Below are 19328 nucleotides of genomic sequence, written 5' to 3'. Positions count from 1 at the left end.
CTGATTGCATCAAGGATCTTGAGATGGCTTTCATGGAAGGTAGGTAGTGCCTGCCTTCTGACTTGTGCTGCATTGAAAAATTAGTAATAATATTTGGCAATGAGTTTGAGGATTAAAATTAAATTGGATACGGATTCGATATCAACATATCGATATATATTTATTTTATTTGAAAAATATAAATATAGATATAAATATTATTTAAATATAAAAATTTATATTAGTATTTATTTTAAATAGATATGGATACAATTTGGATATTGAAAGTACAGATATAATTATGGATGTTATGTAGGTAATTAAATTTTATGATTATAGAATTAAAAATATTATTAAATAAATAATAAATTAAATTAATAATATATTTATATAATTATATATATATATATTAAAATTAATAAATATTATATAAAATTATATAGGATTGATGGTTATTTATCTATATCGATATCTATATTTTTATGATGGATAAGAATATAGATATGAATTATTCAAATTTATAAATTTTTATTTATATTCAGATTATTTTAAATATAAAAATAAATTTAAATAAATAATATTCATACCATTTTAACCTTCTGAGGTTGAATCATCCAATTCTTCGAAAATGTCTGTGGTTCCGGAAAATTCTTTTAACCAGCCATGGGGCGCGAGATCTCGTCCAAATCAACCTAAAGTTATCACGAGCGATCAAATCCATTGATGTGCCGCGGTGCCGCCCTGGAGTTATAACGGCCACAAATGGAGCGGGTTAATCCTCTCACCCCTCTGTTCCCGCTTTCTCTCTTCCTCCTTTCATGGCCGCTTCCTATTCCCGCTTCTCCCCTTCTCCTCCTCCATCTTATCTCCCCTCTCTTCCTCGCTCCCTTAGAATTCCTCCTCTCTTCCTCCATTCTCCTCGTTTCCCTTCTCTCCACTCGCCTTCTCTTCGCTTGCCCACTTCTTGGGGTGGCGCCTCTCTTCGCAGCGCTTCACCGAGACTCCAAGCCGAACTGGGAGCAGGCTTCTCCGAACCCGATCCCAAGGTCGGGGTCGCCGTATACAAGCCCAAATCCTATGAAGTTCTCGTCTCAGATGCGGCCAGGTCCCTTGTCTGTGCTCTGGAGGATGGAAAGACTCGTCTTGAAATCGACTTCCCGTGAGCTCTTCTTCATCTGATTTACTTTTAGTTTCTGTCCTTGGTTTTCCTTTCTTTCTTCATCCGATTGATCTTTCTTGGGAAACCTATATGGTAGTTATTTCTTTTATATTGTTTTCCTCTTGTTCATGTTTCCTTTCGTTTTCTTAGTTTAAAGATTTCTTCTTTTTGTTTTTTAGCAGTCGTAGTTTCTTCGATCTTAATTAAATGATAAAAATCCTTTTGTTTATTATTTGCGCAAAGATCCTGTTTTACGTTGAAAATTATTTTTTTAATGTGGATATCTTCGGAGTTCTCTGTTTCTTTCCTTTTGTTTTCTGGGAGCAAATGTTCATAGTTGTGTTTCCTTTGAATGCTCATATTGTTATAATTAGCATCCGCTACTTGGGAATTTTTTCTATTATGGAGAGTAAATATATGGTTCATCAAAAACGAAGAATGATTCTATCTTCCAAGTGTTTTGTCCCGTTAACTTTTGGATTGCTATTCTGTTTTGCTGTACTTATTTTTCAATTTATGATATTTGCTGGGGAATTCTGTTGTATTCTTTTCTAAGACCCGTTTTTGTTCTCTACTGTATTGTACTCTGGTGGAATATGTGAGCAGGCCCTTGCCAAGCAATGTTTCTTCCTACAAGGTATCTGCAGTTGCTTTTACTTGGATTAATTCTGCTTTCATTGTATTTGGTCTGGATTACTTTGGTGTTGAGAAAGTGATAGTTAGGAATTGAAGTTTATCCCATTTCAATGGAACACCTGTTAACTGTCCAGCATCGAGTCCTTGAGAATTAGGGGAGGAAGGAGTTGGGGTTGGGGAGGGGGTGTGGGGGGCGTGGGGGCGGGGTGGGGTGGTGGTTGTTGATGAAGGGAAATTTATGTGGATTATGAAAAATCTTTGCATTTCAGAATATACTCAATATTGGCTCAAAAAGAAACCTAAGAATTCTGCGACTCAGCACTTGCTTCTTTGGGATATCAAGCATTGAAACTGTAACAGAAAAACATGGGTTCATTTCAATGCCATGTCTGAGATTAGAACAAACAGGTTATGCTGGTAGAAAGTTATGTCATAAGAAAAGTATATGCAATCATGTGCTGCAATGATTGATCTTCTTAACCTCTTGCATTATAAAGGGATCTTCAGATGAGTTCATCGATGCCAACATCCAACTCGCTCTTGCTGTCGCTAGGAAAATTCAAGAGATGAAAGGCATCAGGTCCTGCATCGTAAGTTGTACCTTCTATTAATGGTTATATAGTTTCTATATTGTTTTCTCCTTTTTCTGCTTTACTTCCATTACAAGTGAATAAGTCTTATATTTGAATCTGAAATGAAAATATGGATTGATGGTTTGCATCATCATTTGTCATTTTTGGATCTTGTCTAGGGTGAGCACTTCTTTGATTTACTCATATACTTCCATGTATCACTATATTTGCTAAGCTACCAGTCATTGCATCTCTACCTGAATTCACTCAGGTCCCTGGCCTTCTAGGTCTTCCAGTTTTTGATTTAAAGTGCAATATGCAGAAAACAGTTGAAGATAGATCTTGACGAAGTGATTGTTTCATAATTTTTAAAACATCAAGCTCACTTAATTCAGTTTGTTAGTTGTTGAACTTTAAATTTTGCTTTCAGAACATTCATTTCAATGACGGTTGAGCTGTATTAAGCTGTCAAAACAAATTGTAGTTCTTTAAGTAGAGCCATTATATATCTTTGAATCCTATGAATTAAAGGTTTAGTACCTTGTTCTCGCATTCTGTAGATCTTCGAACAAAGCAGTTGATGAGCCTTAATATCACTGGCACCTGTCATGAGATCTGGTAAAGAGGGGGAGGTTGACATGACAGCTGGTTCTACATAGAGACAAATAATTTAACTGTTCTAATCAGATATTTAATTTTGCCAACATGTTGTGTTTGTTAACTAGGGCAAGGCACGATCAAGCATGAACTTGATTACTTGGTGTCAGCTATTTGGATTCTTAATTGCTAGTCATTCCTGCTTAGGGATTTTCTAATAGAGTTCGGTTACATTTTGGTGTTCCACCAATCATTCCTTAGGGCATTGCTTGCATTGGCAGAGAATGCCTTTATTAGTAGGATCTAATGGTGAGGAAGGATTCACAAAACCAACCATCCTGATTTAGAAGGAAGCATGTGGTCATTGTCATGGTTATGCCATTATTTGCCTTTATCATGCTTAACATTTTTTAGCTATGCTTTCAAATGTGTTTTAAATAGAAGAATTCTCATCATCATAGTTATCTTGGTTGAAATTCAGGTGTTCCCTGACCAGCCAGAAAAGCGCAGGGCTTCTCAGTTGTTCGGGGCAGCACTAGACACTGTAATGGGATTGCTCTTATGCTAAGTGAATAATATTTTGCCGCTTCTAGTTCAATTATATGTTATCATGTTTCAGGCTTTTGATTTTTTCAGTTGTTTCTACTTACACAAGAATCAAATGTTTTCTAGTTCCATCTTTAGATGTTTGGAAATTATTGTCCAATCCTTAACATTTATTATTGTTATTCTAGATAGGTGGTGTATCCTTTGGTTCCTTGGATGATGTACCCAGTGGTCCTGTCACGACCTTTTTCAGATCCATTAGAAACACATTGGATTTTGATTTTGCAGATGATAATGAAGGTTAGTTTCTGCTCATGCAAGTGATAGGATATTTCTGGTACAGTGACATTTGTTACTTTTCAAGTAACTTTAGATTGATGACAGTTATCATATCAGAAATGATAATTAAAACCATGCTAATTCCATTCACAAGACTGGCAGTGCCTTTTTTTAAAAAAATATTCTCTTACAAGGAATATTAGATGAAATTTATATTCTCCATTAGTATTATCACAGATAGATTTTAGTGAAAAAGCTATTTTAATTAGTTTTTATGGATAAGGTATGATATTAGTGTAAGGCACCATAGTTTGTTGTACCACCCCATACCTCATGATATGGCATGTACTGTACCATACCGATCTCGTATCGATACACTGTCTCGAACCATAATGACACTCGATATGCTGTTTCGTACTGTACCTAACAGTATATCGATATTGTGATAGGATGGTACTTGTACAGAGTCCGGTACTGAGACGGCAAACTTTATAAATCACTTTTGGTAAAATTACAACCTTACACAGTTACATTTTTGCTTAAAATTCCCTTCTAGGAACATTTTGTTTGACCCTTAGAATTCAAATAGCTTTTTTGCCTACAATGTTTAAACTTTGTGCTTATTCATAGTTATTTGGAATTCATGAGTACAGATACTGGGAAGTCTGATAAGCCACCATCATTGTATGTCTTTATCAATTGTAGCACACAAGACCTTTCTACAATAGAGAAGTATGTGGTACGTTGACTAATCTTCCATGCATCTCATCTATGAGTCATCATTTGTCTCCTTGAGAGTTAGCTGTTCCCTGTGAAATGCTATTTGTGGTCTTTGCAATACTTGGCTTGCCGTGTATCTTCAGGCCTATACTTTCTTGTGTGCTGCATTCATGATGTTATCGAATTGTTTAACTACTTGTAAGCTGATATGTCAAAGATATTATATTGGACTTGCGTTATCTTATATTATTAAATAAATCATTTTCCAAGTTTAGATTTACTGATATAGTATAAACTTCTTGTCAGGGACTACACATGTTCAAAAGTTCCTCTAAATGAAGGAGAAAATGGAAAAAATGCTTATGTTTAAATTCAAAATTGTATTCTGGATCGGTTTTCTTAGCTAGATTTGCTTATATAACATTAAGTTCTTAGTTCTTGTGGACTACACGTTTTAAAGTTCCTTTAAAAAATCAAGGATAAAATGAAAAAAAATGCTTATGAGACATCCCCCCTTCCCTCCCTCCCTCTCTTCTCTCTCTCCTTTGCCTTATTTTTCTGCACTTGCATGGTGCTAGGCTAGACTGGCAAGCAATAAAGTTGCTATGGTGTTCATTGAGAAGGGTCAGTCAGTCAAGAGGGCTGTCCACCTAACAGATATCTTATTTTTATTTACCTTTGACAAGATGTTTCACTCATTAAGCTGAAGCATATGCAGGACAACTGAGTTTCAAACCTCCTTGATATTAAGTGCCCATAAAAAGCAAGTTCTGATAAGGTCAAACTGAGAAAAGGGCATTGCCTTTTCATCTAACATATTTGTTATAAAAGGTACAGATACTATGGATTGAAGGACTAGAGATATACGAAACAAACATTTTTTTATATTTTGTTTTATTGTGTGAAATGGTGGAGGATGAGGCCATCAACAAGGATGATAAACACTTAAACATAAGTATGTCTATTTTATTTGTCATGCAAATGATAAGTGCAATTTTGGGATTTTCTGCTATACTGTAAATGCTCTACTTGACAGATCAAGATGTTGGGATCTGAAGGTGGTATGTGAGCATGAGATAGGAGTAATGCAGATGATAATAGAATGGTCTGTATGTGCTAAGGTTAGAATAAATAGTGAATAATGAATTCAGCAGAAGAATTTCGGAAGTAGCAACATCATGAGGGAGAACACTTTGAGATGGGGTGGTGATGTACAGCACAAGTTAGAGATGGAAAACCTGTGGCATCAGACCTGGACTTTGGATGAAATAGTGGGCAAGGTGGAGGAGGAAAACAAAGAAAAGATTTGGACAGAAGTAGGAAGAGAGGATCTTGGTGGCCCTTCTCATTTCAAATGATCTTGGCTTCCATAATAACCAGTGGCAAAGTAGAACCTACTGAGTTGGTCCAAGTAGAGTGGTTAAGGCATGGTTTGAAGTCTATACTAATTATTTCCTATTTACCATGGGTTATGGACCAATTCTAAGGACAAAACATGTTCACTGGGCTTTGGCATGACCTCCTAAAATGGCGACGCTATATAATGCCCCAGAAGCACTGTTCAATTTATATATCCAGCTTTAATTTTCCATATGACACTTGTACATAATGCTAAAATAGTGCATGACTAAAAAATATTGTTAGATACAAATGTGGTTTTGTGGGCTTAATTGCTATGCTACATCTCTAAGACATTATTAGGAGTTTTTTTTTTAGTTTGATGAAGTAGGTCAAATGTTTGATAGAAAGGCTGTTTGTAGTGATTAGCAAGAAAGGAAGTGGATGTGCGGCTTTATGACTTGGATGCTTTATTTGATATCTCTTTGTAAAATTTGGAGGGATCGGGTGTGTCAGCAGTCACATTGGCATGGATAGAACATTTTTTACTGCTAAATCCCCATATTCCTCATTCGTTAGTGTCTTGATGGGGAATTGCAAGAACTACTGACAGCATATCTAAAACCTACATTTTCACTATTTGTTTTGTCCAACATACATACAAACCTTTCCTTTCCTTTATTGCTACAATTTTTGTCCTTTTCTTTTTGGCAGGAAAAATTTGCTGCATCAGTCCCTGCTCTTCTTTTTAATCTCGAACTAGATACTCTACGGTGTGATTTCTCTAGGCCACTATAACCAACAAATGCACATATGCTACTATTACAAATTTGGTCTTCTTTGCTGAAGATTCACTAACTACACTTTTGCAGTTCTGACTTGGGTCTGTTGGGATTCCCCACCAAAGATTTGCATTATCGGTTTCTTTCTCAGTTTGTTCCTGTATTCTATATTCGAACAAGAGAGTACTCGAAGGTATTTATAAACGTGTTAGCTCCTTAGCTTCTTTAAGTTTTGCATTATTGGTTTCTTTCTCAGTTCATTCCTATATTCTATATTCGAACAAGAGAGTGCTCGAAGGAATTTATAAACTTGTTAGCTACTTAGCTTCTTTAAATTTTGCTAACCCTTTGGTTTCCTTGATACTGAAGACAGTTCCAGTTGCACCTTTCATAGTCAACTATAATGGTGCCCTATTCCGTCAATACCCAGGTAAGATGTTGATGTGCCCCAAACTTATTATATGGATTAATTTGCTACAAAGCAATACATGATGCATAATGTCTACTTTTGATGGCTTTTGTTGCACATAAGAACCTAAGAAGCTTGGAATTCATAATGTTTGTGTACTTTTCCTTAGGAGCCACTGACCTGCTATTTATTTATGTCACCAACTTCCATTTTCTCCATTTTATATGTAGGCAAGAGAAGCATTTGATAAAGTAGTACACTATGGCAACACCAAACTCACTCCGGACATCATGGATAATGATTTGATTTGGCTAAATCACCCATGGATATTATCAAAAGGGATCTCTTACAATGTGCTTATCTTGTAATGTTGTTTTCGTGCTCCAGATGCACCTCCCTAATATGAGGAAAACCTGTACCACGTTTGGCAACTATTTATGATGCAATGGGCTGTTTGTTTGAGAAGTGCTGATGTCAACTTTTATTCCTCCTCCACTTTGACTTTTCGACAATTTGACATCTCAAGTCCTCAAGTCTATAAAGAAGAGTTTATAAGTTCAACTACTTGGCTTCTCATCGTCTATTGAGAGAGGGGAAAAAAGTTAGTACTACACTCACAAGCAATTCTAGCAGCTAACACATTTGCTTTTATGCAAACCATGGCATAAACAAAACTTAAATGAGGAAATCAGCAGAAGCTTTGGAAGAAAAGTGAAAAAGAAGAAACTATAGCAAGGCAAATGAAATTACTTTTTTTTTTTGGTACATGCAAATGAAATTACTTTACACTTTAAAATGAAGACAATGCAAAGAATGTGTCTGACTTCTTTATTATTGAAGGATAAAAGAGGTGACTTAGTAGACAGCATCCCTTACTGACTTGCTTTGGTTCTGCATGTTGTTTCATAGCCCCACAGGAAATCATTCTAAATACATTATTAATTTACTATTCTCAGCAAAACTATATTTCCAATCTGTAAAGCCAAATTAGGTCTATCATATGTTCTTTTATAAACATGTAATGATATATTGCAATCATAGTGATTAGATTGATTCATGTATTAGTTGTTGTTATATAACTTTATAAATCTCATGTAAAAATGCCTATATTTCAAATCCTTCTAGCATGAAGTCAAATGGATCTGACATTTCTATATTCACAAGTATGCTGACTTCTACCTGTGGATAATGCTGCTGGTGTTTGTTTCATGTCTGGAATTCAATGAAATCTTTGAAAGTCTGACCATGTATTTAGTCTACAAGGAATTAGGCTAGAATTTAATTTATGCATGTACCCAGTAGCACCAGAAACTCTTTAATAATAATGAAAATGGTGGTCTAACTTAAACTTTATGTGCAACAAATATGATTAACCAGATATAGTACCAGAAGTTGTTTATGAGTGTAGAAGTTAGTATTAAAAAAGCAAAGAGAAAAACCAGCACCATGTTGCATATATTTATCAGAAATCTGTTTTTTAATTGCAAATAAAAATTAGAGATAAGTGACAACTTTTTCAATCAGTGACATCAGATGAGACAGCTTCACAGCGTGCTTGTGCAGGGCCTTGGCAGGTTATGCTTAAACAGGCTGATGCTTCCTATGCTTGCGTTGCAGAAAGTGCAACTCGATTCACTTTGGGAGAGGTAATGTTCTGCTTCTTTTGTATGTAGCAGCCATTTGTGTTTCTCTCACACCTTGGTATTGAAAATCTCAACGTTTTAGACGAAAGAAGAACTTTTGAGGGTTCTTGGGCTGCAAGAGGAAGAAGGGAGCTCGCTGGAATTTCTAAGAAGGGGATACAAGGTTCTGAAGCTTTTCTTCTTTATCGGTTTATCTTGGCTTGAAATGCCAAAAATATTTAGACAAAATTGAATTGTGCACCTTTGCTAGCCACACAAAGTGCTACAGTTTTTTACATGGTTATTTAACTGCTCTAAAATTATCATGATCTTGGTAATTGTCCTATTATTTTTTTCCTTAATTTGAAGTTTGGTTTTGTGAATCCTAAATTTCCTCTTATTCCAAACTGGCTGTTGTATTCCTCATCCTATATTACCTCTTTAAATTCTCAGAACTTAAGCCTTCTCATGTTTCTTCCTCTTCATAGATTAATTGGCTCGCACCACTGATTGTACATGAATAATCATTCAACTGACTGTTTTACTTCATCGTCAGTGCTTATTCTCCAATATCCCATAACTTATTGCCCAACACGCTAACTAATAAACCCAGCTATTCTTATTACTATTATAAAGATTATTTTTCCAAAAGCATCATTTATCTCTCTGTCATTGTTCTTTAATTGTTATGGACTTGTCAATGTAGAATGCTACTTGGTGGGAGGAGAACGTTGATTTGGAGCTTTCTTCTGCTTGGCGGAGTTGAGCAATGAGATCCTACAATGTGGGACAGTCTGCACATCATTTTATGATTCGCCTGTGAAGGGCCCAAGTTTTCCCAATTGATTGGAGTGCGAAAACAAGGCAGCTGAGAAAATTTTTGTGGCAAGAGTGTTGGCATGTTGTTATTCATTGTCATTTGTGGTTTATTTACAGTCTAATATATCCCGCATAAGCTTGAGAAGTGTGAAATAGTGGACATTAACAACGAAGCATCACCATGTTAGAAGCATCTTAGAGACATTGCAGCTTTCATATTACTCATTCATGCCTTTGTTTTTTTTTTTTTTTCTCTGTTTTTTTTTGGCTGTTTATCAAGGGTAATGAGTTGCTGAAGTACAGGCTCCGAAATGATTAGAAGCTTGTTAGGTGCACCTGCGAGGACACACTTGTGGCCCTGTACTAGTGAATGGAATGATGCATTCTTGTTTGGGCTAGATTTAATTTAAAACAGAGTTCACCAAACCATTCCGAAACGATCGATTTGGAGCATGCTAAAGCATATTGATAGCCAACTGGCACGATTTTGATGTAAAAAATGGTACACCATTGAGGAGGGTGAAAAAGGGAAGGAAAAGAGAGGTAGAGAGGAGGGAAGAAAGGAAAGAAAAGGCTGGAGAGAGAGAAAAATATAGAGAGAGATAGATAGAGAGAGAGGGAGGGAGAGAGGAATAAAAGGAGGGAGAGTGGGGCAGAGAGGCCGGCAATGGCAGCCAAAGGCCATGGACATCCTTGGAGGTAAGGATCTTCTTCTTGCCCTCCATCAAATTGACAGAGGGGCGTATGTCCCCATCCTTGCTTTCTCCCTCTCCTCTACTTGCTTTGCCGTATTGTTTCGGCTAGTGCGGAGGCGTACCAAATCATATGGTTGGCCAATCAAAACGAGTCACTTTAGAGCTTTTTATTTATTTATTTTTTTTTTGGTAAAGGCATGGTTTAGAGCTTTGATCCAGCTTGTGTTAACATGATAAAGTCTGAGTGGGATTGCATTTAGCTGTGATCCAGTCATGCTATGATCTTGAGATTGTTTAAGATGTCTGACCAGGACACCATCTTCACAAAATCTTTTCGATATCATGCGTTGCAGCAGAAAGAAAGAAAAAATAAAATAAAAATAATTAAATACGTAGATCAGTCAAAATATTCATCTTCACAGAGCATGCAGGTCTCATTATGAGTAAAGAAAAAATTACAAGAGGAGATCGCACCCTCAATCCTCATACACCCAATCTCTCTCTCACAAAAACTCTCCCTCACAAAAGTTCTCTCTTTAAGAAGATCTCCTTGAATCCGTGAAGCGATCGCTGTCCGCTGTCTGACAGTCTGCTCGAAGCTTCCTTGCTTCTTCTCTCTATCGGTGCCTCTCTTCAAGATCTACTACTGCTGAACCACCTTCCGTTCTGTGCACAGGATCCAACCGATTGCCCACTGCTATCATACCGCTCTCTGTTGCCATAGGGTCTCTTTAAAGACCTCTTATCGATCCAATCCCGACTCCAATGCAAATTAGAACTCTTCAGATCACCCAAACATGCCTCTGAAGCATCGGATCAAGCCTGCAAGCCCCCAACCACCATCAGATCATGCAAAAACAATAAAAAATGTGGGGAACACACCTTCGATCTATGGTGGACCACGAGGAACATGAAGGAAACGTTCTCGCGGTCCATGCCTCCTTCCGTGGATCGACGGTCCACGATGGACCGCATGAGATCGTGTGGGATGCACCCTGCATACGCCCCCTGGGCCTGGGCCATGCCCCACACACGCTCGTGCATCCGCACACTGGGCCACGTGCTGTGGCCTCCATCGGCCTTCACCGCCTCGTGAGTCGTGCCACTTCTTTCGAATTTCTTCCGTACGTAACTTTTTCATCTGGATTCCATTTGAACTGATCTTAAGCTCGTTGAACTCCGTTTATCATCGCGAACCTCGCTGTAGGCTCAGTGTGGATCGATATTTGGCCTCCTCCTAATTCTGAGAGCTTCTGGATCTCCTCGCTCCCATACCCTAGGGCAATCGCCTGCTGATCATGGATGGGCAGACATGAGAGTCAAACCAGACTGTTCGGTCCCATCTTTGTCGTATGCTGTGCTCCTCCTGACTTGAGACCTGCTCGGGGTATCATCGTGCGGTAATAGGAATCTCACCCTGCGATACCGCCTCTCATCCTCCCGTATCTCACGTCTCGTGTCCGATCCACCTTCACTTGGAGCTCCATCTCGCTCTAGACTCCTTCTGATTTTTGAAGCTCCATCTTGCACTGGACTTTCTATTAGATAGTAATATCCTTTCGTCCTCCTCTTTTCCTTCAAAATAATCCTATCGCTGCACAACATCTTTAGGATTTCTTTACCAGCTACTAACCTATAGCCTCTCAAATCCAGTCTGCTCAGTGAGATAAGATTCTGTCTGAAATCGGATATGTATCGGACCTCCTCTAATCTCCTCACTACATCATCATATGTCCTCTAGCTGACCATATCAATGCCTCTGATCGCACAGCTCGATCCATCCGACAGATAAACAGTGCCCTCACTGCTCTCCAGGGAGTCAAAATGCTCCTCTCTGCAATATACATGATAGGTGTATGCAGAATCTAAAATTCACTACTGAAAAGAAGTAGATATCTCTAGGACATCATCCTTTGACTTGCTACTGACCATCACTGTAGTAGCCCTCGTCCGATCCCTGAGTTGAGAGCAATCTCTGGCTAAATGTCCCAACTTGTCACACTGATAACATCTGATCTTGCTCAAGTTCCTCGTCCTAAACTTAGACCGCCCTCATCGCAATCTTCTGTCGCTCCATCTATCGCCTCCTACTCCTTCAAAAATCGTCAAAGCTAAACTGCTGTCTAAGCTCGAAGTTGGGTTCTCTCTCCTTAGAATCTAATTTTGGAGAATCACCACAGTGACCTCATCCATCTTGATAGTGCTCTTCTCTATTAGAAAAGCAGTCACCAAAGACTCATATGAAGGAAAAAGTGATGCTAGCAAGACCAGCGCCTTGATCTTCTCCTCAACTTTCTCGCCAACACTGAGAGGTCGGTGAGGATCTTCTGGAAGTGACTGAGATGCTTCCTGCACACTCTATCCCTCAATTATCCACAGCTGGTAGAACTACCTCTAGAAGAAGAGGATATTGGTGAAAGACTTCACCATATACAACTCCTCAAGCTTCGACCACAGCATCGTCAGGAAAGTTTCGTCAAGCATATGGATCACCACCTCATCCGCTAAGTACAAGTAGATCGTACTCATCGTCTGCATCTGGAGCCGCCGCTAATCTTGCACCTTCATAGTAGTCGGCTTCTCCTCGCACAAGAGAGCATCGATCAACCCTTGCTAGATGAGCACGTTCTTCATCCTTGCCTGCCACAAGAAGAAATTGTTCTTTCCATTAAACCTATTGATCTCCATCTTGATTGAGCATGTCTTCTCCATCTTCAATCTTGCTCACCACCATCGTAATCTGTATTTTGATACCACCTCGCTCTAATACCACTTATTGGGGATGTCTGGCTAGGACATCACGTTCACAGGACTTTTTCGATACCACATGTCGCAGCAGGAAGAAAGAAGAAATTAAATAGAAACAATCAAATACGTGGATCAACCAAAAAGCTCACCTCCACGGAGCATGCAAGTTTCACTATAAGAAAAGAAAAAATTACAAGAGGAGATCACATCCTTAACTCTCGTACACATAATCTCTCCCTCACAAAAAATTTTCTCTCACAAAAGCTCTCTATCTAGGAAGATCCCCCTGAATCTCTGAAGCGACCGCTGTCCGCTACCTGACAGTTTGCTCGAAGCTTCTTTGCTTCTTCTCTCTACTGGTGTCTCTTTTCAGGATCTGCTGCTGCTAAACTATCCTCTATTCTGCGCACAAGATCCTGCCGATCATTCACTGCTACCATATCACTCTTTGTTGCCACAAGATCTCTTTAAAGACCTCAAATCAATCCAATCCCGACTCCAATGCAAATTAGGACTCCTCAGATCACCCAAACATGCCTTTGAAGCATCGGATCGTGCAAAAACAATAGAAAATGCAGGGAACCCACCTTTGGTCTACAGTGGATCGCGAGGAACATGAGGAAAACATTCTCATGGTCCATGACTCCTTCCGTGGATCGACGGTCCACGATGGACCGTATGAGATTGCACGGGATGCACCTTGCATGTGCCCGTCTGGGCCTAGGCCGCACCCCCCGCGTGCCCGTGCGTCTGCGTGCTGGGCCGCGGCCTCCGCCGCCTCATAAGCCGTGCCACCTCCTTCGGACTTCTTCAACGCATAACTTCTCCATCTGAACTCCGTTTGGACTAATCTTAGGCTCGTTGGACTCCGTTCATCATCACGGACCTCGCTGTGGGCTCAATATGAACCAAATCTTGATGCATCAAATCCTAACAGAGATTAGATCTAAAAGAGTAAATGAGTTCTTTTTTAAAAGTGGTTTAGCTAATCACTTTGATATTGTGGTATGGAAATTGTAAAGTCGGATAGGATTGGTCGAGTTGGATTGAGTTGGTTTTTGGTCGTGCTGGATAGAATAGATTATAGGCCAACACAAATTACGGGCAGGCATCGGCTCCCTGGATACAAGTCAAGATTTTATATTATTTTCTACATTTGATCCAGCTCGAGCTCCACAGATGCTAATCCTAGTGCTACAGGTGCCTATGCTTACACTCACGTGTCCGATATGTGTAAATAAAAACCTATGATCTCCTTTGCCTTTAATTCTGCCTTTCTCTATCTCTCGACTTACTTCTGCCGACTTCTATTCCTCGTCCCATCCTATATCTTGACTTATTTCTGCCGACTTCTATTCTACTTCTATTCCTCGTCCAAACCTTTCCCCACAAGGCGATGATGATGGCAACAAAAAAAGAAAGAGAGGAGGAACAAAAGAGACTCCAAGGACAGGCGAAGAAGAAACGGTTTCTAAAAACTCCTGACATCCTGGACCCTAAAAGCTATTCGATCAGGTTCAGCTGCGTGCCCAAGCTCTGGCCCTCCCTCTCTCACCACCAATCTTTCCTCAGAGTGTATAGAAGCCATGCATCCACGTCCTGTAATCCATCAAAATAACTCTTAAACATTTCAACAAAACATGCCCCTCCAGGATGTCATTAGGTGGGAGACAAAGCCACCTTATTACCCTCACGCCACAGAACTGTTTGCTTTGTGAGGGGAAAGGACAGATCCTTTCAAATGCATCAGCATGATTTTTATTTTTATTTTTATTTTTTGGATAGTGAGTGTGGAAGACTAACCTCTAAGTCCATCACATTGATTGAAAAAATGATGCTAACAACTGGTTGACAGATGTTTCTAGTGAGGTTGATGGTCATTTTGGTGGAGGCACTCACTTGATTAATATTTTTTGATTAGTATTCTTCATGAAGAGTTAATGGAGGCAGATTAACCAATTCCTTCATATAATAATTAAGACATGAAATATGTTGTTTCTATAGAACATGTAGAACCGTAAATGGGGCATGCCACATCATTGAAGATTGTAATTTAACAGCTCAACTAAGTTGATCAAAGTGATCACTGATAAAACCAACTTTTTTCATGTATAATTTAGTGGAACTCATATAATTTGATTTTCAATCTCAAGCATTCTTCTGCATATGGAACTTTGTTCATGAAATCAAACAAAAGCTCACTTAAATATCTGGATCGACAACATTAGCAGGAAAAATGAATCAACAGAATTATTAGTCCAAAACATCAATGATGCATGGATATGACAATGGCCAAGATGATTCCTCAAGAAATTCATCATGGATTTATTTGAGTAGGGACACCAGATTGCATAGTTCAAACTTAATAATCACAAAGTTTTCTATCCAGATTTTTTATGTATAATGAACAAGTAGCAATAATCAACACCTCAGATATACCCTGACTGCTCAATATATATCAACTTTTACATTGCAGATATATCATACATTTGCATCAGAATTTATACCTACTGTTGTTTAATTCCTGAAAATTGCACCCTGACAATGATTAACATCAATCATTGATCACATGCAACAATCCAGCAAGAAAAACCAAATAGCTCACAACAGATGTTTCTGGCCATGTTGCTGCCCATGGGTGGGGAAAAGCACTGCATTTAACTCACATTCTTTACAAAGAGTTAACTGAAGCAGATTAAGCAATTCTTTGGTACAAGGAATGACATATCTTGCCTCTAGTGATGTAGAACCATAAATGGGAGACTACTACCACATTATTGGCACAAACTGAAAATTCTTACAGCAATCAAGGATAACTCAAACCTTCCATTTGTAATTTAGCGAAACTTACACACTTGAAAAATGATTTCAACCACGACCATTTGTGTACACAGAGCTTTACGCATGGAATCAAACAATGCTACTTGAATCAACAACATTAGCAAGAAAATTATGCCCAAGAAAAAAAAAGCATGGAAAGAATGCCAACATCTTGTTAGATAAACATTACAGATGAAGGACTACCATTGACTTTGTTGTGCATGAGGAAGCATCTGCTTCATGTGCTGCATGCTTCCTTGATATCCGTTTCCATTTGAGTTCGGTGTCAGAAACACGGCAAGCAGTTAAAAAATCCAGAACCTGACCAAATATGCTAAACATTTCCAACCCATAAATCATGTTCTCATGGGCTATAAATACAGCATTCCAGTCCATGGGAGCATCTGGATGTCTCGAGACCTCATTCCATCTGTGTGATGGAAAATCCAGCTCCCAGAGCTTCCTCACAGCTTTCTCCCTCCTGTATAGCTGTCCATCTCTTTCCATCCATGACACGCAGAACATGAACAACCGACTCCTGCAAGAAAAGAGCGTTGGGTAGTACTCATGAAGCCGGGGAGGAGGGTGGGATGTCTGAATGGTAATCCAGATGCCCTTCTCAAGATCATAGCCTGCAAGTCTGTCTGCCTCAGAATATACATAAAACATTCCACCACAAACTGCACCAGAGCAAACAGCTCCAAAATCTCGTGGCAATCTTGCAATCTCCACCCATTTATCGGTGAGAGGATCATATATTTCTCCAGACTCAAGATGCTCATCCCAAGGCCCATGACCACCCACAGCAATCAGAGCAAACTTTGGTTGCTTGTTCATATTTTGTCGGATGAACTTCGATGGTTTTTCTTTGGGCTCCCATGAATTATCATCTTCATAGAAAGCAGTCCTCAGTTTGCGCCTAACTGAAAACCTGTGAGGATCCTCATAGACCTCTGAAACCCCACCAATCTGAGAACTAAAAGGAAACCGATCATGACGATCCGGTTGAATATGAAATATACTGCAGCTAGCACTGACTTCAAATACTCCCAGAACAGGTCTCAACCTTGCCGATATCATTGACGCAGCTTTGTGCCACGAGCCTCTTATAGGGCTAAAGACCAACACCTCTTTGTGGGTCCTGAAGGAGCTCCTTCTCTCCATTGATGAGGAGTAATTAGATAAGCTAGAGCGACCTCCAACAATATAAACATCGGTCCCAACATTGGCAACTGAAAACAAAAATCTTTCCTTCAGCATATCATTGCTAATCCTATGCCACCGATCCAACGAGACATCCAAAGCATGAATGTCCCCAGAATGACACCCATCCCTTTTAATGCCAAACAGGAACAGCCATGAGCTCTTATGGGCGCTTTCACATCTCATCTGCATGAAATGTGGTGTGGTTGTCAAATTTCTCCATTTCTTGCAAACACATCGAGCAGCCATCAGAGAAGTGAAAGGAAGCCGAACCAAGATCAATCCCAAGACATCATCTGAAAGCGAATTCCCGGCAGAAGACCTCGGTGGGCATTGCTCGATTGCTTTCCCCTTTCTCAAGTTTTTCTTCCAAAGCCTCTCGGTCACACCATGGGAGAAGCATTCAACTCCAGTTTTCTCAACCCCAATCACCATTTTATGTGGCATGCATTCATCCATGGTACTCGGCCTCCTCTTCCCATTTGCATCGAGCACCTCGCAGGCGCAGACTCGACATCCACCACCCTTTACATAAAGGTTGAGACATCGAGAGGGGCCGGCCCTTGAGTTCACCCCCTCTTCCCTGTTGCATCCTCTATGAGTATTCTTCTTCTTTGCCTTGTCACTTACACTCCTTACTAGACTTTTGGAGACACTCAAGGCCTCCATATCCCTTTGAAGAGATGCTTCGCTCTTTGAGAGCTCGGCATCAATTCCACCAATCTCGGTGACTTCTCTTGCATCATCGCAGAGGAGGGCTGTCCTGCTATTAAAGTTGGATACATTAAAAGAGCTTGCACTAGCCATCGTTAAAACACCAAGCACTCAGAATCCTACGCCCTTAGCCATCATCTGAAACAAAAATTACATGAAGAGCTTCTCCAATTTACCCTCTTTCAGCAATCAAACAGTAAGAAAGCTACCAGACATCAGGCCAGAATCACAAGAATCCTAGAAATTAAGAGGCGGAAACGAGATCAAGAGCTAAGCTTTGCATCCCCCACATTCCAAATAGCATCAAAATCTTCCCAAATCCAGATAATCGACCCATTAAAACCAACACAATCCTGCTCATAAATAAAGAAAATCCCATATCAAGACCAAGATTTGGACCATCTACCCACTAAATTGCAAGAATGTGATCAAGATTACCAGATTTAGACCTAAAAACACAGAATAAAACACGAAAAAAAAAAGTTTTTTTTGGGGGTAAAGAAACAGATCAAGAAACAGGGAAATAGAATCAAGAGAAAAAAAAAAAAGATCGAAATGGGTGGGCAAAACCTCTGCAATCGAATCCGACACCGAATGTCCCATCAGCAGCGCCATTGGAGGGGAAAATCGAGCCCGAAATTCTTCTCTGAGATGATCGTATGTCTCGAGATGGGGAGAGGGACAGAGATCATGAACTCGATCCAGTCTCGATCGCGGTGCGGAAATAGTAAAATTGTTGGATTCTCCGGTTCGTATACGAGGATTTTATCTAATTTCTTTTACTCACATGGAATGATGCCTTGGACCCAGAAAAAGACTTCACCTGGGACCCAAAGAAACCACTGAGTTGTCTCCGGACCCCACACAAACATAGAGAGGGAGACGTGAGGAAGTGGGTCACGTTCGAGAGGACGTAATTTTAGGGTTGTAGATCATTCTGCGTACGTACTTTGTGAGTAGTGGTACCACAAATTCCACAAATTTCTTAGCGCCCTTTTTTTATTGGAAGGAAACATGAGACTATCGTAGTGGGGACCACCAGCTAATGGAGTTGTCTGGTTTTATTTTTGATTGGTTTTCGGCATAGGATTGCCCTTTCGGTGGTGTTTAAGGCGGCTGTTGCACGGTGAGGACGGCGGAGTAAAGGTCTGACACCACGAATTTATGGACCAACGGCCAGCGCACATTTCGGATACGAGCATGCGGGGCCACGAAGGGCTCACCCACCGACCCATGTGACCACGTCTTTGAGGAATCTTATGAAACTTTTTCTTTCTTTCTTCCTTTCTTTGATGATTATAATATTTTTTTAATTAAATAATTTTAAATTAATAATTTTTTTATATTTTAAATTTTTATATTAATGAGAAAAAAAATGAAATTCAAATAAAAAGAGATGTATTTATTTTGCTGATAAAAAAAGACTGAGAAATTGATTTGATGCTAGTTTGACTTCAGATAGGTCCAACCCTAATGGGTCAAATTGATGTTAACTAAATTTTGATTCGACTTATTCTAAATCTAATAAATTTATATTTTGAATAGGATCGAATTCAGATAGTGACCATTTCGATCCATTATTCGATTCGATCTTATATATATATATTATTTAAATATAAATTGATTGTATAAAATATAGGTCTTAGGATCTTTAGTCTTGGTTAAAGCCTCGAAAATAAAAAAGTGATAG

General features: G+C 39.2%; 2 protein-coding genes across 18 annotated transcripts; one reads left to right on the top strand and one right to left on the bottom strand.

Annotated features, from left to right (window-relative positions):
* Positions 1–746: 746 nt before the first annotated feature.
* Positions 747–9679, top strand: LOC105058889 (protein LPA3). Of its 15 annotated transcripts, none has more exons than XR_012137423.1 (13): positions 747–1138; positions 1745–1775; positions 2044–2182; positions 2282–2364; positions 3425–3487; positions 3678–3789; positions 4422–4507; positions 6541–6599; positions 6699–6801; positions 6978–7038; positions 8568–8663; positions 8743–8823; positions 9346–9679. XR_012137423.1 is itself a non-coding variant. In XM_073249901.1 (13 exons), exons 1-13 carry the CDS (start codon positions 798–800, stop codon positions 9403–9405), a joined length of 1332 nt encoding a protein of 443 aa, XP_073106002.1. In that variant the 5' UTR covers positions 750–797; the 3' UTR covers positions 9406–9679. The 15 variants fall into 15 exon arrangements, 11 of the variants coding, with proteins under 11 accessions (XP_073106009.1, XP_073106008.1, XP_073106007.1 ...); XR_012137424.1 differs by lacking the exon at positions 9346–9679 and adding an exon at positions 7248–7618 and having other exon boundaries at positions 8581–8663; positions 8743–8799; XM_073249901.1 differs by having other exon boundaries at positions 750–1138; positions 8551–8663.
* Positions 9680–15695: 6016 nt separating this feature from the next.
* Positions 15696–18411, bottom strand: LOC105058888 (F-box/kelch-repeat protein At5g42350). Of its 3 annotated transcripts, none has more exons than XM_029260261.2 (2): positions 18209–18411; positions 15696–18087 (listed from the first exon to the last, which is right to left on the bottom strand). In XM_029260261.2, the coding sequence occupies exon 2, from the start codon at positions 17729–17731 to the stop codon at positions 15908–15910; it is 1824 nt and encodes a 607-aa protein (XP_029116094.1). In that variant the 5' UTR covers positions 17732–18087; positions 18209–18411; the 3' UTR covers positions 15696–15907. The 3 variants fall into 3 exon arrangements, with proteins under 3 accessions (XP_029116094.1, XP_010940251.1, XP_073106354.1); XM_010941949.4 differs by having other exon boundaries at positions 15696–17991; XM_073250253.1 differs by having other exon boundaries at positions 15696–17776.
* Positions 18412–19328: the final 917 nt, after the last annotated feature.

The sequence above is a fragment of the Elaeis guineensis genome, chromosome 16 (genome assembly GCF_000442705.2).
Source record: "Elaeis guineensis isolate ETL-2024a chromosome 16, EG11, whole genome shotgun sequence".
NCBI classification, from domain to species: domain Eukaryota; kingdom Viridiplantae; phylum Streptophyta; class Magnoliopsida; order Arecales; family Arecaceae; genus Elaeis; species Elaeis guineensis.
This window is presented reverse-complemented; position numbering and strand designations above follow the sequence as displayed.